This window comes from Microcebus murinus, chromosome 8, assembly GCF_040939455.1.
Source record: "Microcebus murinus isolate Inina chromosome 8, M.murinus_Inina_mat1.0, whole genome shotgun sequence".
Classification (NCBI taxonomy): Eukaryota; Metazoa; Chordata; class Mammalia; order Primates; family Cheirogaleidae; genus Microcebus; species Microcebus murinus.
Genome location: NC_134111.1, coordinates 18,224,416 through 18,249,675, shown reverse-complemented (window position 1 = coordinate 18,249,675; position 25,260 = coordinate 18,224,416). Strand labels below are relative to the sequence as shown.

The 25,260-nt window shown below is 43.3% G+C and overlaps 1 protein-coding gene and 1 pseudogene across 3 annotated transcripts in view; both read right to left on the bottom strand.

Moving 5' to 3' along the window:
• The window catches only part of ACMSD (aminocarboxymuconate semialdehyde decarboxylase), a 46,360-nt gene extending 32,228 nt beyond the window's left edge, over window positions 1-14,132 (bottom strand). For 2 of the 3 annotated variants that reach the window (XM_012740103.2, XM_020288508.2), the window contains exons 1-2: window positions 13,969-14,132; window positions 6,744-6,788 (exon numbers count right to left, since the gene is read on the bottom strand). In XM_012740103.2, the coding sequence (XP_012595557.1) occupies window positions 6,744-6,788; window positions 13,969-14,025 (102 nt within the window). In that variant the 5' untranslated portion in view covers window positions 14,026-14,132. The remainder of the gene's footprint in view (window positions 1-6,743; window positions 6,789-13,968) is intronic. The other variant, XM_012740104.3, reaches the window with a different exon arrangement.
• Window positions 14,133-22,201: 8,069 nt separating this feature from the next.
• Window positions 22,202-24,384, bottom strand: LOC142872340 (RNA-binding protein EWS pseudogene; annotated as a pseudogene).
• Between the last annotated feature and the right edge of the window lie 876 nt (window positions 24,385-25,260).

Sequence of the window (25,260 nt, the reverse complement as noted above, 5' to 3'; positions counted from 1 at the left end):
TCCTTTTTTCTTTTTTTTTAAGAGACGGGGTCTCCAATTTGGCAAAGAAGGGAGTGAACAGGGGCGATGGTGAAAGAGAAAAAGTTGGGAAAGAAGTTTTATTTGGCAAATGAGAGATTTTATTTTTCTTTTGCTCCTTACTTGGAAAGCTTAATCATCACGACATTCCCAGTATAGCAGAGTGCCAAAGAGCATGGTCTTTGCATTCAGATAGACCTGGGTTTAAATCTCAACTAAATGACTTACTAGCAATATAACTTGTTATGGGGGCCTCCAAATTTAAGCCTCACTTTTTCTGACATTATACTTAACCATGCTTGGCCACCCAACATCTTTGGAACACATCCTATGCATGAAGAAATGTTCACATTATGATTCTGCCTTCCCATCTTCCCTTTTAGCTGGGCCTGGCATGTGCTCCCGGCGCTGTCCAATCAGATGTACCCACCTGTGACTTTGATTTGGAGGCGAGCAATGTGAGGAAAGCAGGGATCGGGCAGAATCAACCTGTGGACAAGGGTGTTGTCTAAGGTGTGAGAGGGGACTGAAGCAGCAGTGGCAAAGCCTCTGGGTGCCCATCTCAGCAGGGTCAGCGTGAGCACCCTGTTAGTGACTGGCAGTGGTGACACTTGCATTGTTGCTGGAGCAGCTCACTGAGTGTGATGTGGGCATCGGCTGTGTTCGCACGGCCTCTGAGCTTGACCGCTGGCCCTCCCGGGAAGTCTGTGAGCTCCTTGTCTAATTACACTAGCTAGAGTGGATTCTGCTGTTTGCAGTTAAGAACACTGAGTGATACTGAAGATTCAATAATAGAATGTTTGTGAAGAACTTAGCATCAGGCTGGGGAGCATGCTCAATAATGGCCAGATATTACTGATACCATTATTAATAACATATGTTACCAACTGCAAGGGAGGAAATCAGGTTTCTCTGGGAGATGCCTGAATACGTTTTCATTTTAGACAAAGCAGAGCATGCTAAAGCTGGAATGGATCATTTAGTTTAACTCTTGCGTTTCACCAGTGAGTCCATGAGGTGTGTGGTGACTTGTCCAAAGCATATACTTGGTTGGTATAGAGCTGAGATAAGAACTCAGGCTTATGAAGCCATTTTCCATCCTGCCAGGCTGATATTTGGCAATTGGTGTAGGCAAAAGTTAACTACTATAATATCCTAAGGAGTTTGATCTTCTTCCGGGCCAGGGGTGCGGTGACCCTCATTAAATGGCAAGAGAATCAGACTCACCAAACTTCTCTCTTTACATCCTTCATTCTGGATCCATGGTAAGAAAAAGGAATGATATTGACTGTTAGCAGAACTCTTTCTGAGTGGAAATTGCCACAGGGAAGCTGTGCCCCTATGAAAGACCCCAGATTCTCATTGGTTTTTCAGCCAGGATTTTGGGACCTGCCAGCTGTTGTAAAGAATCAGTCCTTCCCCCTCTCCCTTTACATCCAGGAATCCAGTATCACCGCAGGGCTACACAAGTGCCTCAGGGGCCAGCAGCTGCAGCCATGGGAGGGGATGGGGAGTTTCTTAGGTCCTAGTTTTTAACATTGACCTCAATATCTACCAAGATCTTAAACTCAATTAATAACCAAGTAATTGGAGCAAACTGCTCTAATTAATGCAACCAGAGCCCAATCTCATTTTTCCCCTAAACTCTCCAAAGAAAACCAAGGTTTTTATTAAGTTAAAGAATTCCCCCAAGCAACCATCACTATCCAAATAACCCATTTTACATACATCTCTAATATTTTTAAAGCCAAACTCTATCTCAGGGTCTGATTCCTAGGGAATCTAACCTGTGGAACTTCTGATTTTTAAGTTCTAGTTCTAATACTATTGCCAAATATGTCCAGATATGGCTGGCATTTCAAATGCTTGGTACTGCATGATCATCAGAAATGTGTTTTCAAACTCAACATTTCACCATCAGATTTCCATTCTCCTCCCCCTCCCCCAGTGTCCACCCTGGTAACCCCTCTAGACCACGCAGACTGCCATGGGCTTGGGTTGGCAGGAAAGGCCCAGACTGTGTCACTAGGAAGCATCTTCTGTAATCACTGCAACTCCCACATCCCAAAGTTCTGAGCGACAGTAGCCCAGGGAGGCCCCACCTTGAAGTCAATTAGCTCTAACTGTTCATCTCTCTCCCTGACCTGCATGTCCTCCTGGCTTGGCTGATTATGTCCTTGATGCCTGCATTATCTTCCTCATCCCTCTGAGACTGCATTTCTTCACTTCCCTCTGCCTGATGTGCCATCATCTAATCCCTTTCCCAATACCATCGATTCTGTGTCCAAGATACATCCCATAACAGTTGGTCCACTTCTGTCCACCTTCACTGCTCAGCCCTGGTCCACGGCCCCCTCCTCTCTCCCAGAACGACTGCTCAGCCTCCAGCTTCATCTCCTGGCTTCCCTTCTGTCCCTCCTCCCACCCAGTCTTTACAAACAGTCAGACTAAATGGTTAAATCCCCAATCCCCAGATTCTCCCACTGCCCCACTTAAAACTCTTGAATCGATTCCCATTGCCCTGAAGGTAAGATCTGAACTCCCTAACCTGGCCTGGAAGACCCTCCTGTGTGATCTAACTCCTGCCTACCTCTATCCCTTCCTCACATGCCTGCACCTTTATAGTCTCTTATTAACTCTTTTCAGAGTATTCTAATTTAGGTGGGATATTTGTTTTCTTTTTAGAATCTGATTGATCTAGTTTTTAAAAATGTACCTAAACATGCTGATTAATACTATGTCATTTACATAGGTAACATGCATATATAAGTATTAATAAAATCATAGGAAAAGGTCTGGAAAGATACCCACCAAATTGTTAACAGGAATTTACTTCTGAGGATGAAGAATGTTGGTCCAAGGGAATTGTAGCTGTATCTCTAATGGCTTAAGTTTTATAAGGAGTATTTATTCAAATATTACCCATGTAATACAATTAATCTTAAAAATAAAAACATATGAGGGAATTGAGACTGAGCGTGGCGGCTCACACCTGTAATTCTAGAACTTTGGGAGGCCGAGGTGGGAGGATTCCTTGAGGCCAGAAGTTCAAGACTAGCTTGAGCAAGATCAAGACCCCATCTTTACAAAAAATAGAAAAATTAACCAGGCATGGTGGCTCCAGCCTGTAGTCCTAGCTAATTGGGAGGCTGAGGTGGAAGGATCACCTGAGCCCAGGAATTTGAGATTGCAGTGAGCTATGATGACACCACTGCACTCTAGCCCGGGTGACAGAGTGAGTCTCTTATTTCGAAAAAACAAACAAAAAACATATGAGGGAATTAGGCTAGATCAATGGCTTTCAGTCAGTTTGGGCTGTGACCCCACATTAAGAAATCTATTTTTCATTGTCACTCAGAATACCCATATGTTTCTATTTATACAGATACAAACTGAGAAAAAAGTTTCATGTAACATTATTTACTCTTACCACGAGCAATGTGTTCTGCTGTTTTGTTTTGCAATTTATTTCATTTTTTAAGCTGTCCTGACCCACTACATTGACAGTATGACCCACTATTGGGTTCCAGCCCATATTTTCAAGCACTGAGCTAGATGGTGACCAGTCTTACAGTTGTATGATTCATTATCTTTATAAAGATTGGCCCCTGCCTTAGGCTCTCCACCTCCTCTGAACTCTCTTACTTTTTATTATCTCCTTCACTCATTTAGCACAAAATTACAGCTATCTATATATTCTTCATCCACTTGGGTATCTGCCTGGCTACCGGAAAAAGGAAAATCATCTTGAAAGCAGGGACCAGGTGAATGGCTATCTTAGTCAGCTTGGGCTGTTGTAACAAAATACCATAGAGTGGGTGGCTTAAATATGTATTTCTCCCAGTTCCAGAGGCTGTGGAGTCCAAGAGCAAGCTGCTGGCTGATTCAGTTCCTGCTGAGGGCCGTCTTGCAGATAGCTACCTTCATGCTGTGTCCTCACATGGTGGAGAGAGGGGGCAGGCTATCTGGCGTGTCTTCTTATAAGGGCACTAATCCCATCATGAAGCCCCACCCTCACAACCTCCCCTATCCTGATCACCTCTCAACGCCCCATCTCCACATGCTGTCATGTTGGGGTTTAGGACTTTGGCGTATGAATTTGGAGGAGACACAAAGATTATCCACAACAGTGAGAGAATCAGAAAGATTTATGCTAAGCATGATTTGAAATGTGTGTGTGTGTGCACACACTTATGTTCCCAAGGTCCTGAGAAACACTCAATGGATGTTTTCAGATGCTCCTGACCTACAGATGTGAAATGGGCCCTGTGTCTACCCTCCTGCATTGTAGTCCTTAAAATGCTCCCAGGTTCGGGGCACAATTCCACCCCCATCCCATGCAGCTCCCGGCAGGTCCTTATACAAACCAAGGACTGCCTTGCTACTTTTATAAACGTTCAGCCAAAGAACAAATGATGGTTTTCAATTCTGAGCAAGCCTTTACCTTGGCAAACAACTATCCCTCCATTTGTTCTGAGGGCACTGAAAAACCAAAGGTTAGCAAGATAAACAAATAGGTCAAACGGGAGAAATGTTTTGGAAAGAACTTTCAGAGAACAGGAATCTCTAGGGTAAATCAATCATGAAGGCAGAAACTATTTCGCCACCAGAGGAATGTAGGAGAATAAAAAGAATTTTCAAATACTGGATTTTCTCGTTGCTCTCAGCCTAATTTACATAATTGTAGACATTTGCATATGGTTTTCTAGTGACTCTAATCTCTGACCACTGTAATTATGAAAAATACAGATTCAGTTTTGTTTTGTTTTGCTGTGATTTGCTTCTGAGAGAGAAGGAAAGGGAATGCTACTGCTTTGTAGACTACCATTGTATCCAATTTTGCTGGAAATAAGTAGGTCAATAGATGTGACTGGAAAAATATTTCCTTCTTGTTTTCTTTTAGAGGTTTACTGCTAAGTTTATGAAATCTTTTGACATTAAAACGCAATGAAACAAAGGCCATTTAAATCCAGTATCAAGGGACAAACTGAAGCCTGGGCCATGGAGTAAGAAAAAAAAAAAAAATCATAGGCCGCCTGTCCCTGCAGCTGAGGTTTCCTAGTGGCCTTGTGATCTGCTCCACTTGTACAGTACTTTCCCCTGGAAAGACTTGAAGCCAGTGTAGTGCACCAGCTCTTGGGCTGGGAACTAGCTCTCTGAACCAGAGAAGTGTAGCACAGTGTTTAAATTGGTACTTCGCAGACACTCTTTGTAGAAGGTGAGGATGTTTCCATCAGAGGTTCTGATGTTTAGAACTTTTTAGTGATTCCCCCACTGCCTGCAGGATAAAGTACAAAGTAGTAAACCCATTTGGGGGCCTAAGCCCCTAAATCCTTCAAGAAGGCTTCTGTCCTCCTCTCTGGCTTCCTACCACTTTGCTCCCTAAACTCTTATCTGCCTCTATCCATTCTCCGCAGAGCAGACATGTGGTCTTTTCAAGCCATTAAGACCCTCCAGAAAATTTCCACTGCATTGTGAACACAATGCAGCATCCTTGGCATGTCCCTCTGTGGTCCTGCCTCTGCCTGTCTCTCGAGTGCCTGTTTCCTACCGTCTCCCCCTTCTGCTGCTTGTCAGCTACATTGTCCTCCTTTCTGTTCCTTGGACACATCTATGCTCCTCAGCACCAGTGCAAAGGTGGTCCTCACCCCATCAGGCTGCACTGGGTTAACCGTGTACATTAACTGTGTCTCTCCAGACCATGAGTCCTCTAGGGCCTGCCTTAGCCATGTCTGTGTTCCAGCTGGAAGCTCAGGAATGTTTCCTCTGAGCTCTGGCCGGGCGTATGATGCCTCCGAAAATGAAGGCAGACCTAGATCCTGGCTCCCTTGCAGGCCTCAATATTTGCAGAATGTTTTGCTCCCCCCCCCAGCCTTTTTCTCCCCTCGTTTTCCTCTTATTAAACTCAGTCCTTCATAACAGTGGCTTCTCCCCTTTGTCTCCAGTGTTTAATTTCTCCAGGTTGTGCTCAAACTTAACTCTTCCGTTGTTTTTAGTCAGCCTTAAACTACTGTGATAACCTACAGAGAGCATCAGGTTGCTTCCTTGAGGCAGAGCAATAAATGCTCAAATTGGTTCCAGAGAGAGAGAGAGAGAGAGAGAAAGAGAAAGAAAGAAAGAGAGAAAGGGGGAGAGAGAGAAAGAGAGAGAAAGAAAGAAAGAAAGAAAAGAAAGAAAGAAAGAAAGAAAGAAAGAAAGAAAGAAAGAAAGAAAGAAAGAAAGAAAGGAAGGAAGGAAGGAAGGAAGGAAGGAAGGAAGGAAGGAAGGAAGGAAGGAAGGAAGGAAGGAAGGAAGGAAGAAAGAAAGAAAGAAAGAAAGAAAGAAAGAAAGAAAGAGAGAAAGGAAAGAAAGAGAAAGAGAAAGAGAGAGAGAGAGAGAAAGAGAAGAAAGAAAGAAAGAAAGAAAGAAAGAAAGAAAGAAAGAAAGAAAGAAAGAAAGAAAGAAAGAAAGAAAGAAAGAAAGAAAGAAAGAAAGAAAGAAAAGAAAGAAAAGAAAGATTTCCCTAATGGATTCCCCAGTTCCAGTTTTAGTTTCCTGGTGCTCTTTGAAATCACCCTCACTTTTCCTAATAATTCTGAGAAATCTCAGTGCTGCTCCCTTGCCTGCTGCAGTGTTCAGGGGCGGGCAGGAGAGTTGGGTTCTGGGAGGCCCTGCCTGCAGTGAGCCATCCCAGGGCTCGGGATGCCCCTGGTCCTGCCCAGGCTCGTGCTTTGGGAGACACTCACCTTGCCGAGGTGTTGGAGCTCCACCCAGCCGCCGTAGCCGAACCTCTGCAGTGGGGAGAAGCACAGTTAGGCCTGAAGAGCAGAGAGGCCTGCACTCGAGGGTGTCCTTAGGGCAAAGGGTCCCAGCTCCTTCCTTTGAAGCATCACCTTCCCATTTTCCCTCATACCCATGTATCATTTATTCCATATGCATGTTTAAAGTATTTGACTTTTTCCCCTTAAATGTATTTATGCAGAAGAAAGTTCCATATCTCAGAAGTGCTGGTTTTATCTTTTCTCCTAATGCAGTTTGAAATTTTAAAAGTGAAAATTAACATTCAGACATATTTGTTCACGCACCACCTACAATCATTTCAGGGACCACGAAGTGTACACCGCCCATGAAGACCACTGTTTAGGAAATACATTACTCTTCAAACTCTGGGTGGCAACCCACCAATAGATCATGACATCAGTTTAGTGGATAGGGACCCAGGCATTTTAGAAACATGAAACAGCATGTGGAGCAGATGCTGTGGTTGTCCCACTCATAGCCCTTCCCGCTGACACTTCTGTGCACACCAGCCCACCTGCAGCTGCCAGCACCTGCGTTTCTTTGATTGAGTACCTCCCTTTTGATCCTGGAATCTGCTGTGATTGAGCCCTGCTAGCAGGTGCAGGAAATTAGCCCCTGCCTCTCCCTCCACCCAGCCGCTTTCAACAGATGATTGAGGTCATCGTACATAAATTGACTGAGTACACTGCACCCGGCCGCTCGGGCGGGATCACTCTGAGTGAGGCACACACTGGGTAGATACCACACCATTCACTGGCTCCCTTGTTTTTCCTGCCTCCCTTCCCCACTTCACTGGTGTTTCCCAGGATCACCTCTGAAGTGAACGTACTTGTATTGAATCCTTGTCTCGGGGTCTGTTTCCTTGGAAAACACACGATAAGATGGCAAAGGAATGGAACAGAATAGAGTAGAATGTCACCCATGTGGTAAGTGTTGGTTTCATTAAACTTTTTTTTCCATTTTATGTACATAAATATTTGTACTAAGTCTCCTTATAAAATACACTTCTTCCTTGGGTGTGGGGGGGAGTCATGAATAAAAAGTATTGAAAGCCACTGCCTAAACATAGATATATGTAACTATTTGTTTTATCATATCATTCATTCGTTACTTATCCTTCAAGCTTTCGTGGAGTGTGTTCTATGACCAGTCTGACCGGGACGGAGGACAGTGACACACGGCTCCAGCCCGTGTGGAGCAGGGTCTGGAGAGGGCGCGGCGGGGGTCAGCAAGGGCTTGCAGAGCTGCGGTAACCGCGAGACACACCGCGGCTGATGTGCAAGGGCTCTGGGAGCCCCGAGGGGGGTGCTGGCCCACACCACCTTGGGCCCGGGGGTGTCAAGGAGGAAGGTTGAAAAGGTAGTCCAGGATCAGATCGGGAGAGGATCTTCTGGTGTCCAGGATTTCCATGCTGCCCGGCCTGGCTCTCGGAGTGTGATGTGAGAGGCAGGGGACGAACTCGTGAAGAAGCTCCCTAACAGCTCCGAGTCCTGGGGCAGTGAGGCGTTGTGGAGCGAGGCAAGTGGAATCTCAGCTCAACTGCTTACATGTTGTGCTCGGATAAGGCCAGGGCGCTCATGTCATGGCAGAGGGGATTTGTCTGGAGGGAGTCAGGCGGTGGTGAGTCCCTCTTCCTAGCTCCCTTCTCACCTCTAGACTGAGTGAGACTCTCCGGGCCTGGATCCATGGGGTGCTTGTGTGTCCTTGTGCCTGTGACTGGGGTCTGCCTCAACAGGCTTCTTAAGATGTGGATTGATTCTATACCAGTCTTATTCTACCCAGATGTAAGGTCGCTTCTTGAGTTCTAGTTCCAAAGAGTCATATTAACTCTGGACATCTATCTGCTTCCTTCCTCGTGCCACCAGCAGACCCTATTTTACAGGCTTCTCCCTGCACCCAGCCTCTCCCTTGCCTGTGCCCCCAGTCCTCCTTCCCTCCCTTCGTGCATTCGGAACCACGTACTCTTCCCTTCTCTCTCCCTGGAAAAAGTGCGTGTTAAAGGAGGGGGCGGAACATGACCATAATCAGGTACACTTTAGAGTAAAGTTAAGGCTGTGTGCTCTCCAACTGGAAACTTGCCTTTGACATTTTATCCTCAATGTGGAAGAAAATATTTTATTTCCTTCTTTCCTGCTTTTTTCTCTTTCTTCCTCTTTTCTTTCCTGCTTCATTCTCTTTCTTTATTACCCTTCCTTCCTTCCTTCCTTCCTTCCTTCCTTCCTTCCTTCCTTCCTTCCTTCCTTCCTTCCTTCCTTCCTTCCTTCCTTCCTTCCTTCCTTCCTTCCTTCCTCCCTCCCTCCCTCCCTCCCTCCCTTCCTTCCTTCCTTCCTTCTCTCACTCTGTTACCTGGGCTACAGTGCTGTGGTGTCAGCCTAGCTCCCTAGCTCGCAGCAACCTCAGACTCCCGGGTTCAAGTGATCCTCCTGCCTCAGCCTCTCGAATAGCTGGGACTGCAGGCATATGCCATCATGCCAGGCGAATTTTTTTAAATATATATATATATATATATATAGTTGTCCAGCTAAATTTCTTTCTGTTTTTTTAGTAGAGATGGGGGTCTTGCTCTTGCTCAGGCTGGTCTCGAACTCCTGAGCTCAAACAATCTACCTGACTCGGCCTCCCAGAGTGCTAGGATTACAGGCGTGAGCCACCGCACCCAGCCTTTATTACTTTTCTTAATCCTCTAAGGAACTTTAATCCATCTGTTAGCAGATTAGAGGAGTATTCCATCTGGGGAAGGGCAGGGAGGCAGAGGGAGGCAGAGCAGAGGGATCCTGCCACACATGACAAATCACTTGCAAGGTCCTTGCCTGCGTTGGAGTAAGACACCTCTAAGTCACTGCTTCCCTATGTGTAAAGTGAGGGGAAGAAGAACAGCTGAGTCATAAGGTTTTATGGCAATTAACTGAGATGATGCATATGAACCTATTGACACCAGGCCTGGTTTATAGAAAGGGCTTCAGATGGTGACGACGATGATGACGGTGACAGTGGCGATGGCAGTGGTGGCAATGCAATGGTGGAAGTAGGGAGGTGGTGATGGTGGTGGGGGTTGTGGAGGTGACTATGGTGGCAGTGGTGGTATCAGTGGTGGTGGTGGCAGTGACAGCTGGGGTGATGGCAACAGCAGTGGGGGTGGTTGGTGGCAGCCTTATTTCACCCCTGGGTGGAATACCCTGGGGTCAGACACTAAGGAGAGCTGTAGGAAGGAGCCTTTTGTCATGCTGTGTTCTTCCCTCTTTTTCCTGGAAAGTATACAGTGCCCAAGTTACCCCATGGGCCCCTTCCGAAGACTTAACCTATTTAGGGCAATTTAATTCTGCTCCAGGTCTGGGCTCTGCAAAGTCCCCTGCTCTCATCCTAGGTTGATCCAAGCCTGGGGTCTGAAATTTATGACCCTGGTTTTGTAACCCTGGTTTTGGTTACAGCATATGCCAATCCAAAAGTGTTTGACTGATAATCACCAGTGTCCCATAGGCATTTATGGGCATGCCGGATAAAAAGGAAATTTAAAACATTCAAGGGAATTCAGTTTTATATACAAGAGATGTGTTTCTGAAATGGGCATAAATGAATCAGAGTGGATGAACTGAATGACATTTTTAATGTCTTGGGGACCTCACACCTTCATGAGGTTAATAGTGAACCTCCTGGGTGATGAAACCAGGTGTCTATTTCCTCAGAAGGGTTAAGTCAAATTACGTCGGGGATTTTGTCTTCTAAAACCTTAAAATGATCAAGTGAAATTAAATCATTGCTAACAAAAGAAGATGTAAATATATGATTTTTTTATTGAAGGCCAGAATTTTTTTTACCCCATTTAAAATTGGAAGGCTCTTTGTAAGCCCTACTATTGGGCACATAGTAGGTGGTCAGAAAAGCCTTGCTGAAGGAAAAAGCTGAAACCTTGTCACCATCCTTGTTGCTATGGATAACCTGTTGTAGGTCAAGCTGAAACCTCTTTCAGTATGGCCTCTTGGGCCCCGACCCCCCTCTTTGTGACAGCAGAGAGTGTGGGTCTTGATTTATCAGAAACAATTTAATCAAGTGTCCTGAATCCACTGTCTTTCCACTTCAGATAGATTTTTTTTTTCAAGGATCTGAATTGTAACTCTGAGTAAAGTCATCATTAGCAAGTGAAAATGAAAAGATTTCTCAAGTCCCAGTCCTCTGTACTCATGAGTTAATCATCACCCTAGGCATGTTGGTTCTGCTTTTCTGTTTCTTCATTGTAAAAGAAGGTCAAGGTTATTCCCACAGCAGTAGTTTCTTGGGCCAGTTTTCTCAAGGTGACTGTGGTGGTGCTCTGCAGGGACCACAGTGGCCCCACGTAGCTCTAGGATTCTGGGTTCATTTCTGACTCTCAAGAAACTCATATGTCAAGTTAATATAAATCTTAATCTGCACAAGGTTTTATGTGAATTAAATTATTTTTCTATCTCTGTAAGTACAAAGTATTATTACTGTTGTTGTAATAATGATGAAGAAGTGTATTAGCTGTCTGCTTGCAGCATGTGAGGCTACTAGAGAGGAAGAAGCCTGGTTTACTGCGACAAAATACCGCTCCCTCTTTTAAGGCAATGGCTGGTGATCAGAAGGGGAGGCCAGGTACAGAGCCAGCAGCTCCTGAGTTTGGGGAGTTTCCAGGGAACACATCTGTGGCTGTCCTCCCGCTTTGTGTCTCTCAGTTTCCTAAGCAATTTTAACAATGCCATTCAGGCCCTGCATGAGGTGGGCACCTAGAGAGGCTCTTGGTGACCAGTTCTCTGCTCAAACTGAGGGCAGTCTTGGGGTGGGAGGCAGGGAATGGGATGTGAGGTTGTGGCACAGGACACTGGATAGAAAGTTTTCTCCTCTCAGCAAAGAGGAGGCATCATTTTAGGCCCCTATGGGTCTTCCAGATGGGGAAGCCTCAGGATGTATGAAAGAGACCTTCATACATGTGGCTTACTTAGGAACAGTTTCCAGCACCCAAAAGGAATGGCTCACTGGGGCCCAGGTGTAGTGGGAAGGTGACCATTCTTCCCAAGGAGTTTGAAGATTAAAAGAGTGTGTTCCCCAGGAACAGGATATTTCTCTTAGATGGTGGCTTAAATCAATTTGGAGGTTTCTGAAGCCTGGGTTTAAGTCTGAATTCCACATTGAGAATGCAACAAAAACAGAACAGCCAGCCAGGTTCTTCTTTGTACAATGTGCCTTATACCTGCCTGTGGGAGGAACTGAAAAATCTTTCTTTTATCAATGAAAACATCTTAACTGTGACTGGCTTGCTCTCTGTCTTAGTCCATCCAGGTTGCTATCGCAAAATACCATACACTGGGTAGCTTAGAAACAACAGAAATTTATTTCTCACAGTTCTGGAGGCTGGGTAGTCCAAGATCTGGTGAGCACCTGCTTCCTGGGTTTTAGAGGGCACCTTCTAGCTGTGTCCTCACATGGTGGAAGTGGGAGAACAAGCTTCCTGGGGTCTATTTTATAGGGGCATTAATCTCTAAGCCCCAAAATCCTTGTCCGGACAAGGAGGTGGACAACTGGGAGCTCAGACCCCCTGGTGCTCTGACATTCTCTTGGTGGGGGATCATGTTGGCCACCTCTGTATGGAGGGGGAGAGTACAGGTGCACAGTGTCCTCTACAGACCACCATGGTAGTTCCCAAAGCATTTCATGTGGACGTTCTTTGATACTCAAATAGAGAGAAAAGCTATAATGTTGGAGGTAATGCTATTTTCTGGGGATAGAACAAGGGCTATTGTAAAATATTAATACCAAATGCTAAAATCTGGATTTTTCTAAGACTTTCTGATTAAGTAGTATAGTCTATTTCTTCCAATGCCTGTATCCTAAATTAATTTATTCATTGCATAATTTAGCAGACAGATACTCATGAAAGATGGGTAGAAAATGGTGAGCACTATAAGATGTAAGAAAGTTCATGCAGCTTCCAAACAAGCCAGATGTATTTCCCTGAAGTAACTGGTGCATCCCCTTCATACAATTATCACCATTGTAAAGTTACACTTTAATAAACTATGACAAGGACAACAACATTGAGAACAGCATATTCCCTCGTAAGCATTTAAACTCCTTTTGGGGGGAGGTAGATTGATAGGTTTTGCTTCTATCATTAGCTGTAATAGCATAAGCTTTCAGAGATGGTGCAGCATCACCCGTACTTTTCAATCTACAGTTTCTACACCCATCTTAAAGAAACCCTTAAGATGAACATTCTTCCAGGAGACAATGATGAAAAAAAATATAGTTTCTTCTACTTGCACAATGAAGTCCATTTTAATTCCAGTTTGAGTTAATTTATTTTTCCTCACTTGAAAAGATAAAACATTTTAAGTAGTGTGAATACACTAGAAGACTGCTAAAGATTGAATAAAACCTGATATTAATCCTGAACAAACCTCTAGCCAATTTTAAATTTCTGTCATGTTGCCCACCTTCCTCTTTTAGAATCCATTCAAAAGTCCTTAATGACACAAAGAAATGTCCATCTTTAGAGAAGCACAGACAATTCTTTAGAAATAGTCATTGTACAAAAGCTTCATGTCATTTATTCTAGGGGCTTTTTCTTTTTCTTTTTTGATATGCCTACTACCTAGTTCTTCATGACAAGGATTTACAGCTTAAAGAACATCAAAAAGGAAAGATTTCAGTGTCCTAAAATAGACTAAACATTTTCCACAAAGCTATCTCTTGGTGCTTTTAAAATTTTAAACATTTTGGAAAGAAGATATATATTTTAGAAGTCCTTGAAACCTATCACATTCCATGTTTTAATAGTCTTTTGCTTGACAATGTAACTTTAAATTCTATAGTTCGCATATATCTTCCCAGCAGCCGAATATGTGATTTTAAAAAGGTAAATCTACCTGACTTAAATTGTCCAGAAATTTTAAAGAATGCTTCATTTGAGGGGAGAAAAAGGATTTTGAGAAATCACTTATTTCTTTGATCCAATGTTCTTTCAAAATAAACATAAAAGTCATTTTTAAAAACTAGAAAATCAGATCTATCCAATAATTTAAAAATCAATTCCAAAGCAGAGAAACTTAATATATAATTTCCACCCCTTCCCCCACCAAAGAGAAAGGCCTAATAATGGAGGCATTGAGAAACCCTCGAGAAGTTTCAAAAATAATTCAGCAAATTAATTACCATTACCTTTTTTAGATCTGGCCATTCTTTTGGTAGAATATGACTATGGATATCAATTTTCATCTTCACAGGACAAGAGAGGTATGTAAGGAAAGAAGTTTTGATATCAAGAGATCTCTGTGAAAACCGTGGAGTTAAATGATTTACTCTGTCCTCTTCTAGCTAGTCAGCCCAGCCTGCCCAGCCCACCAGTCTAGGTCTGTTAGAACTGCTCACTAAAGTTCAAAATTCTGTTTATTTGTTAACCAGATTTTTGTGTCAGCACTCGTTGGTAGTCAGGACTCTGGACAAAAATACTTAAAAAAAAAAAAAAAGAACTGTACTCAACCCTTTGAGGTCAAAAAGCACAGCAGGCTGCTTTGAGTTACAGCGGGTCAAAAATTGACTAAATTTTCTTTTAAAAATGCCATTTTTAATCAAAATACACATGGTTAAAAATCAAGCAATTCATATAAAAATCAAATAATACAGAGAGATTTTAAAGAAAGAGTAGATCCCTGACTCATCTCTTCTTACACTTGGTTTTACTATCCAGAAGCAGCTAATTTTGACGCTTTTGCTTTTTGTTCAGTTAGTTATTTTGTTAAATAATATTTAACAATTGGCTTGTTTATGAAAATTTAACATGTTAAAAAGTTGCATAGGAAGTTTCATATTTGCTTTTATATCATAGAAAAAGCCTACTTTTTTTTGAGATAGGGTCTCACTCTGTTGCCCAGGCTGGAGTACAGTGATACAATCATAGGTCACTGCAGCCTCAAACTCCTGGTCTCAAGAGATCCTTCCACCTCAGGCTCCTGAGAAGTGTGGACTACAGGCGCGTGCCACCACACCTGGCTAATTAAAACATTTTTTTTTTTTGTAGAGATGGGGTCTTGCTATGTTGCCTAGGCTGGTCTTAAATTCCTGGCCTCAAGCAATTACCCAGCGTCACTCTCCCAAAGTGCTGGTATTACAGGCGTGAGCCACGGTGCCCAACCAGAGTCCTCTATTCATATATATTTTTTCCTCCATCCTCTTTGTTTTTTACTCATTCATTCATTTATTCATTTATATACTTAACAAATATTTATGGAGAACTACTGTGTGCTGAGGATATAAGTTTGAATGAGAGCTAAGACGGTCCATATGCTATAATAGATCAGTATTAAGTGTAGGGAAAAGAAGGCAGTAGATGTTACCATTGAGCATCGTCAGAGCAGTTAGGGAGGGCTTCCACTAGAGCCTGGAACACAGCAACCCTCTGTTGCTCTGTGTTTACCTTTTCCTCTTCTTGGGAAGCTTAAAATGTTCAAGGGACCCCCAGAGCCCCTGGCAACGCCTTAAATATGCCTTGAGATGCTCCTTTTAGGTCAATATCCACAATACAGAGACTTAATAGTTAAAAAGCTTTCTTTCTGTAATTCAACTAGATTCTGGATCTATTACCACAGACAGCTTGAAAGAACATAAGAGAAGTCCTCAAGATCCATTTTTTTAAAAAGTCCAGTGAGCTAAAACCAAATGAGTGAGCCTTGAGCTAACACATGGAGGCACATGCCAATACCACATAAGTTAAGTGCAAGACTTTTAGAGCACTTCCTATGGGCCAGGCACTGTACCAACATTTTATTCCTATCAATTTATTTGTAACATTTCTACTAGAGAGGAACTATTGCCAATATCCATTTTAGAGAAGAGGAAACTGACGCAAAGAGAAGTTAACTAACTTGATCACGATCACACAATAGTATGAGGTAGAGCCAGAATTAGAACCTGGACAGTGTGGCTGTAGAAGCCTAGATATTTGGGAATTAGTATCCTCAGGGGAATGAGAGATGCTTGGATATCGTAGAGTGTACTTACACAAATCTAGATGGCACAGCCTGCTATACACCTAGGCCTATGGTATGGCCTATTGCCCCTAGGCTACAAATCTGGACAGCATGTTACTAAAAATCTGGACAGCATGTACTGAATATTGTAGGCAATTGTAACACAGTGGAAAGTATTGTATCTAAAGATAGAAGAGGTACAGCAAAAATATAGTATGATAATCTTATCGGACCACTGTCATATATGTGGTCTATCATTGACTGAAACATCATTATGTGGCACATGACTATATATATAGACAAATATATGTATGTGTCTATATATATGACAAATCTTCCAACTTATGTCTTTCAAATATTGCTAAATCAATAAAATAAAAGTTATCTACAGGAAGCTGCAGAGGAGGGCCCCAGGGCTGGGGAACCACCAAAGAATCTCAAAAGCATTCCACACACACACACACACAAATATCTTTTTGTGCTCCAGCCTGGCCCACAGAGCTCTAAGCCATCTCATCAGGGGGTCAGTCAATTAACAACCTAAACGTTTCCTCTCTCTCCTTGTTTTGGCCCTATTGGAGAAAGAGATTAAGTTTAGGGAGGGAAATGCCGGTTAGGGAAGGAGAAGAAAGAATCACATGCCCACCTTCAGGGAGAGAAGACTTACCTTCTAACAAGGATTGAAGAGATGACTAACTTACTGGGCACTTTTACTTTCTGAACTGAGACTGGGTTTTCAGTTTAAAGAAACCTTAGGAATTTTTACTACCTAAAAGTGAGTAGAAATGTCTTGGAGGCTCTGCACAGGTTTTTTTCTTCCAAAGGGAGGAGAAAAACTACCTTCACTAGGCAGAATAAAAGGGAAAATGGGGGATTTAAAAAGTTGTGTATATGACTATATCCAATGTGTGTTCAAAGAACCTGCAGCAGAAGAAAAGGACATTGCTTTTATTTTTGCTCATAAAGACAGGCAAACCTTTTGGCTGAATGTGTAGGAGGTTAGTTGCAGAGATCTCATGAGCAAAAAGTTTTAGTTCCCACTGTAACACCAAGAAAAGTGAAAACAAAAAGGAAAGTTGTATGAGATCCCTACATTAAAATTTCAATTATAAATCGGATGGGCTTTATACTGAACATTCCTTTGTGGAAAAAGGCAAGAGATCCTTGAACTGTTCAGTAGTTAGATTGCATAAAAATAAGAAATGGTTTAGACGAAGTCTGAGTAGCTCTTTTCTCTTGGCCCTAATCAATGAATCAGCTCAAATATCAAGGTTTGACATCTTACTCCACTGCTTATTAGCTGGATGGCCTTGAGCATGTTATTTAGTCTCTGTGTAAAATGGAAATGACAATAGAGGAACTGATTTCAAAGAATTGCAATAAGTATTAACTTGAGTCATATAAAGCTATTGACTATGAGTTATACTGTGACACATAATTCAATTATTTCTTAGTTCACCATATGCAAAGACTGGCAAGAAGTCTGACATCAGTCAATTTAAGGGACCTTGCTCCCTCTTTCTTGGATTATGTAAGAATCCTGGGTTTATGTGATGCAGGAATGTGGAGTGGGGACATGCCCTCTGTGGTGTCACCATGATCGTGTTTCTCCTTGGCCAGGCCCATGTGACCCACTTGAAGGTGGGCAGTTCCACTGGTTGAATGGACTTGTGGAGGTTCCCATTCCAAAATGGAATGCTTTTCTCCTACCTCTGCTGCTCTCGTGTTTTCTCTCTCAGAGGATGACACCCTACCCAAACCAAACTCCTCTCTCTCTTTCTCTCCCCACAATCACTTAATCACAAGTCTTTTCATTCTAACCTCCTTGCGTCCACTAACCCTGTTCCCTCTCAAGTCTCATCATCTCAGGCCCTTATCATCTCTCTCCAGGATTTTTAAACTGCCTACTAATGGTCTCCGGCTCCACTCTTGGCCCACTGCAATCCATCTCCACGACTTTCTTGGCCAGTGTGATCTCTCTAAAACACAAAATGATCACATCTCCTTCCAGCGTCACACTTTTCATGATTTCTCACTGCTAAGTCCAAGCATCCTTGGGAAACAAGGTCCCAGATGTGCTTCTCCACCTCTCTTGTCTCTGTGCTTTGCCACTATGCTCTATTCCTCAGCCACAGGAAACTTTGTGCCTTCCAGATATAGTACATCCCCCCTTTTGTCTTTGTTTATGGCTTCTTTGGCCTTTGATCTCTGGAGTGACCTTTGCCTGCCCTTCTTTCTCCTATCTGTGACTCAGCATTTAGTTTAAACATTACCTTGTCTGTGAGGCCTTTTTATATATATATCTCTCCTATTGGTTGTGTCTCTCTAGGGAATCTTTTAAATATTTGATGAAATAATTAATCAATGAGTAAATAAACATGAATAAGTGCATAAAATGACTTTTCCAGGAACATTCTGCGTAAGCCTCATGTGGACCTGTTACGCAAAGGTTTCAGCCCTTATTCAATACTGTAGAGCAGGGGTCCTCAAACTTTTAAAACAGGGGGCCAGTTCACTGTCCCTTAGACCGTTGGAGGGCTGGAATATAGTTTAAAAATAAAACTATGAACAAATTCCTATGCACACTGCACATATCTTATTTTGAAGTAAAAAAAAAAAAAAAAAACGGGCAAAAACACCTGCATGTGGCCCGAGGGCCATAGTTTGAGGACGCCTGCTGTAGAACAACAGGTGCCATTCCCAGTGTTTCCTTGAGCCCTCTGGCCCCTTCTATATTTGGACAGCTAGGTGTTCAAGAGTGAAAATAGAAGCCAGCTGGTAGGCTTTGAGTTTTAAAAGCCTCAGCTTCATGGAAAGACATCGAGCCATAGTCTTAGAAGGAACTTCATGAGGTTGATCTGTCTCTGATTTCACCAGTCTTCTTTTGTTTTCAGGCTAAAGAGCATGCTCTTGCTCTATCCACTAAACAATGGCCCCCCCAATTCAGGGGTGGCAGGGGCAAGACCCGGCACTGTGTAGATCCAAAGGCTGAGCAGGTGACAGGTGTCACTGGCCTCGGGAGCTGGTGGAGAGTTCGCTCCTACACTGAGCAGGAGCCCACAGCCCTTCTCTTTTCCTGTTTGTCACATCTCCCATTTGGTGGCCCTGGGACACTGGGGCTAAGTGAGTGGCCAGAGGTGAAGTGAACAATAGGAGGTTGGATCTCTTACTGTTACCAGCTAGGCCAGACACTGCCCCCCAGTTGCCCTGAGGTTTTCAGTGAAGTCAGAGAGGGTGCCAAAAGTAAGATGTGTGTTTTAAAATATATATATATATATATATATATATATATATATATATATATATATATATATATATATGTATATGTGTGTGTGTGTGTGTGTGTGTATATTTTTAATTATGAGACATGAAAAAAAAGAATTTTTTTTAAGAAAAAGATTATTTTATCTAATTTCAAAAGTTATTTAGGCTGGGCACAGTGGCTTATGCCTGTAATCCTATCACTGTGGAAGGCTGAGGCAGGAGGATTATTTGAGCTCAGGAGTTCGAGACCAGCCTGAGCAACAGTGAGACCCCATCTCTACTAATAACATAAAAATTAGCTGGGCATGGTGACACATGCCTGTAGTCTCAGCTACTTGGGAGGCCAAGGCAGGAGGACTGCTTGAGGGCCAGGAGTTTGAGTTTGCAGTGAGCTTTGATGACACCACTGCACTCTAGTCTGGGTGACAGAGTGAGACTCTTGTCTCCAAAAACAAACAAACAAACAAGTTATTTAAAGGTTGATTCAAAATAGAGAATTAAAAAAAAATTAAAACAAGATTAAAAAGAACCAGTCAATAAAATAGAGATAGAAGAAAAGTTAAGGATATGAAGATATATTTTGTTGATAAAGGAGTTTTAAAAGAAAAGAGAATAATTTTGTATGAGAAAGGATCTTGTGCTGTAAACTTTGGTTTAAAAATTAAATGACTGGTTACTTAAGAAAGAAAAATTTAGGACAAAACAGAATGTTGTAGATGGTCTGTATAAGTTGTGATAAGGTTCATGAAAGAGAATTTATGAAATAAGTTTTATATGTGACCAAGTTGGCTATAATTGAAAAATTTTTTTTGTTGTTGTTAAAACAAGATTCTCTTAAAGTATTGATTCATTCTTAATAAAATTACAAAAACTTTTGATTTTAATTCTATAATCTACTTCTTTTGAAACTTCTCAAATTTATGTCCCAGAAGTTCAACTTTTGCTATGTCTTGATGCTTTTAGCTTTTCTCCCCTTGAAAAGGCTGAATGATAACTCTCTCCTTCAACCTTTTTCATCGGCTTTTGAAAAAGGGACTTTCTCCCTTCCCATTCTACGTCTATTGTTATGGCCTGATACAAAATGTTTCATCTCAAAGGTTTAGAAAAGCAATGATTTCCTCCACTATAACTTAACTCTATACTTGGCTTTTCTTGATATGTCTGAATTATTCAAGGTGGTCAGAAAACTTTTCACACTGTTGCTAAGAGTTCTTTGCTCCCCTGTTCAAGAAACTAGTTTTTCTTATTCACATTTCTCTGTCATATGTTGTATACTCATGGCCTTGGACACTCTTCCTGTGCCTGATTAACTCAAGTGCCCTTTTCATCAGGTTTGACTTCCAAATTGTCTAAATGAGTTTCCAATTAAAAAAAAAAAAATCACACTACAGAAGGCTTTCCTTTACCTTTTGATAACTGACCTAAGAAACAGAGATTTTGTATTTTATCAAGATAATTCCTTTATTATCATTGCTAGGTTTTTGACTGCTTGGAAAAAAACCCTGAACTTTGAAAAGCTTGAGGTTTTTGCATCCATGTAACTTTCTGTACTGCCTTTTAAATCTTTTATCACTCTAGGTTAAGTGAATTGCTATTATTTTATAGTGACCTGTGATTCTGCTTTTGATCAGGTGTTTTGAGCCTTTTGAAATCTTTGACAAACATCCTCAAATCAAATCAAAGCTTTATCAAATATTGTTGACTAACCCTTGTGCTGTTAAGTTACAGGGTCTTGACTCATGTGTATCTAACACCAAACTCAGGTTAACAGACCCAGAAAAAGACAACTATAAATGGCTTTCATGGAACAAAAGACCAGGCCTGTGTTCAGAGACATTAAGACTCATTTAATAATTTTGCTTCTATCTCAATTAATATAAACTGTTTAGTGGATAATTTAAATGTTTAGCTACCTGTAAGCTTCCTTTTCCTGTCACTACCAGAACTAACCATGATTTATAAGTGTTTTGTCTAAAACATGATTCATTCTTTTAAAAAACCCACAAAAAACATTCAGATACAAAAAGTCTCTAAATCCTTAGGCTCAAGTGGTATGACAAAATTTTGTGTAACAAAATTCCTGCAAGTCTGCAACTAAAATCACAATTCCCAATGCTTATAGATAAGTTAATTTTGTAACCTTGTCTTTGGTGTTTTGGGTTTTGCTCTTATGTTACCTAAAGGGTTTTATAAAATTGATAGTGCCCAAGGTTCCCATTTCACGGGACATGACATTCAAAAATGAGCAACAGAATAAAACACGGACTAGAGATTTCATCTGACCCAACAGGGGCAGGTCTAATAAAAGAAAATGGTTTGTTAAAAACTCAAGTCTGCGCACTGTCCAAGGATGGCTCCTTAAGGTCCTGGACTAAGGATCTTCCGGGGCTATACAGGTTTTACCATGCATGGCATCGCTTCTTATGAGTTGCTGGCAAGGCCTGTAAAACAGGCCCCACACACTCTCAGAGTTCTGTCTGAGACACCAAGCCATGCCCCTGGCGCAGATGGAGGATGGCAAGCCGTGCTCCTGAGAACACCAACAGACCTGATGAGCAGCGAGGGCTATGTGGACCTAAAATTGAGCTGCAAGTTACCTCCATGATAGATCGGCTTTATGGTGCCAGGGGGTGCCATGAAGGCAGCCAACGATGAGGTGACCCCACCTGTGCTCGTTGACAGAAGTCTGAAAGCCTTGCAATACCATCATGCAAAGATATTGATACCAGCTGAAGCCATTAGAGTGTGAGTGATCTGGGCAAGGCCAGAAACTTATCAATGGATCATTATGCCCCCTGTTGGGGAGGAAAGCCACTGTGGTATTGCAGGCCAGGCTCTCTAACAGGGCCTCTGGGAGAGAACTCATCAGCAATAATGTTACACGGAGTACATTTGCCCTTGAGAGTTCCTTCTAAACACCTGTGTCTGCACCACAGGCTGTTGTTCCCACTATCCAATGGCAAATGACAATGTCTTTTTTTTTTTTTTATAAACATTTGGAATTTTATTTAAAAAAAAAAAAAAAAACATCACAACCATGACATTGTTACAGTTAGAGGCCCTCTTGGTTCTCCACGACACTGAGCATGCTCACAGGGGTTCCCATTGTTAAGTCTTAGTTAAACAACCATCTTTAAAAGAAAAAAAAAAACTCGGCACACTACCATTTAACTTGTTTTAATGTTTCTTCACAAATGGTGAAAAATACTAAAGTACAGACAAGGAATAATCATAATGTTGTGGCCAACATTATAAATATGGAATTATAAATTTAAAACATTTTCTGGTTTAAAAAATAAATCTGGTAGTCAATGCAGCTCTGTGGGGTCTCCGCGTCTAGTAGGGCCGGTCTCTGCGCTCCTGACAGTGCTCGCCTTTATCCATTTTTCCAGGTCCTCCACGTCCGCCTCTTCTTCCTCCCATCTGTTCCATCAAAGGTCCAGGGGGCCCCCCAGGGCCACCTCGTCTTCCTCCGCCAAAGCCACCTCGGTCCATGCCCCGGCCACCACGGAAGCCACCTCTGTCTCCACCACGGCCACCTCTGAACATTCCACCAGGGCCACCACGATCCATGAGGCCACCTCTTCCACCCCGCATGCCGCCAGGGCCACCTCTGCCACGATCACCACCCGGGGGCGGGAAGGGTGGCGGGAGGAAGCCTTCAGGCTTCGGGGCCTTACACTGGTTGCATTCTGTCCTCCAGGCGAAGTTCTGGTTTCCACAACCCGGATTGGGACATTGCCAGTCTCCTGCTCGGTGTTGGACATTGCCTCCTCCAGAGGGGTTCCCTCGAGAACCTCGGGGCCCCCTTGGAGGGAAACCTCCTCTATCTCCTCCACGGCCTCCCATGCGACCCATGGGGCCCCCAGGACCTCCCGGGCCTCCTGGACCTCCACGAGTGGCGGTGGCACCCCTCTGCCCTCACGGGGTGGCATACCACCCCGCATGCTGTTCATTGGAGGCTTCTTCCGAGCAAGAGAGACTTTAAGTTTGCTCCCTTGAAAGTCTTTCCCATCAAACCACTCCACGGCAGCCTTGGCAGTTGGTGGGTCTTCATAGGACACTGTGGCGTCACCTTTGGGCTTTCCTGTTTCCTTGTCCAGGTAGATGTGGATCATGGGTTGCCCAGTTCTCTTGTTCATCTTAACAACCCCACATTGCTTAAAGAAGTCTGCCAGATCATCTAGAGTCACATTGTCATTTAATCCTTGCACATAAATTGCACTGTTGTCAGAGTCTTCATCCGGATTTACAGGTGGGCCTAGATCAAGATCTGGTCCTTCGTCCATGGGTCCACCAGGCTTATTGAAGCCACCTCACTCTTCAGAGCCCATTCCACCGCGTCCTCCTCCCCGCCCACCTCTGCTCATGCCTCCACGATCAAATCCCCCTCTTCCCCTGCCCCGGTTATCAGGGCCACTCATGCTCCGGTTCTCTCCTGGTCCGGAAAATCCTCCAGACTCCTGCCCATAAACACCCATGCTACTGGGGTGGTCCTGTCGGAATGAACTCTGCTGCCCGTAGCTGCTGCTCTGTTGGCTATATTGACTTGGAGCCTGGCTGTAGGATCCAGTCTGGGGGGGGTAACTAGTGGGAGGCTGCTGCCCATAGCTGCTTTGTTGACCATAGCTACTCTGCTGTCCATAGCTGCTCGGTTGCCCATAGGTGTTCTGCTGAGAGTAACTGCTCTGATCATAACTAGTCGGCTGTGTAGAGGAATAGCTGGTAGGAGGGTAGGATGGAGGTGTGGTGACTGGCTGCATGGGGTAGCTCCCAGGTACCTGGGGATAACTGTAGTTACTCTGGCCGTATCCTAGGCTGGGTTGGTTGTATCCCCCTGTGGTAGACTGAGGCTGACTAGTCTCAGCAGGCTTGTTACCGTCTTGAGGTCTTGTAGGTGCGGTAGCTGCCGGCTGCTGCCCATAGGCTGGGTAAGCAGGCTGAGTGCCATATGCAGACTGAGCTGCATAGGAGGCCTGGGTGGTGGTGACTGTAGCAGTGGTGGTATCATAAGCACCAGTGCCATACCCCTGGACAGGCTGGCTGTACGCCTGGGGGGCAGTTGGAGTAGTATAACCAGTGGGAGGCTGTCCATAAGAAGTCGCATAGGCGGTCTGCCCATAGGTCGCAGTGGTCTGAGCTTGGGTATAGCTGACATCAGTGGGCTGTCCATAGGTTCCATAGCTTTGTTGCCCATATGCCTGGGTGGTCTGTGCATATCCTTGAGTGGGCTGGGCGGTGTAAGCGCTGTAGCCCTGCTGGGCTGCAGCTTGGCTGTAGGTACTGTAATCCGGGGACGCCATTTTCTATCCTTCCTCCTCGTTCTCTCAACGTCCGTCTCCGACAATGTCTTTTTAGATTGGGCTGCAACAAAAGCAGCGGTCAACATCTAGTCCAACCATTGGGTTTGCAGATTTCTACTTTTGTCCAGTGGGAATGGGATGCCATGAAATGTGCTGCCCTTAACACCACAGAATTGGAGTGACCGGATGAGCTCTCTGAAAAGTGGCAACTCTACCCACATGAGTGACACCAACTCCACCATTCGTCAATGACAGCTGCCTGCATTGCAGAATACCTCCTACATGCCAACTCTCGGTAAAACTAAGACCCGTGTTTCCATTGATGAGACAACACATAAATGATTGTACTGTGCCTGCGTGATTTGTCTCACTGTGAACAGGCAAAGATACAATATCAAAACTTTACCTCACTCATTAGGAAGGGACATCGGTCTTATCATCGCTGGGATAAGAGCTGCTATTAGAATGGCCACCCATTACAGAGGTTTTATTTACCATAAAAAGTTTCTCCATAAGAAACTTGTCTACCTAGTTAAAAGTTCTGGCCAAGACTACTAGAGATACTTTAAGTATGCTTCAGACTTCCCTGGATTCTTTCGCCAACATTGTAATAGGTAACCAAATAGCCTTAGATTATTTATTGGCTAAACAAGCTGGTGTTTGTGCAGTCATCAAGAAAACTTTCTGTACTTATGTCAATGCCAATGGACAAATAGAGAAAGATCAAGAAAATATATAAGCAGACTAAATGGCTACACAGTTTTAGTCAAGGTGTCACCTCGGCAGAAACTATCTGCGACTCAATAAAAAAGTTTTTACCATCTGTTAGCTCTTAGGGCCTTTAGGGGCAATTCTGTTACTGTTAATCTTTGGTCCTTGCTTGTTTAATCTCCTTTTAAAGTTTCTGTCTTCCAGAT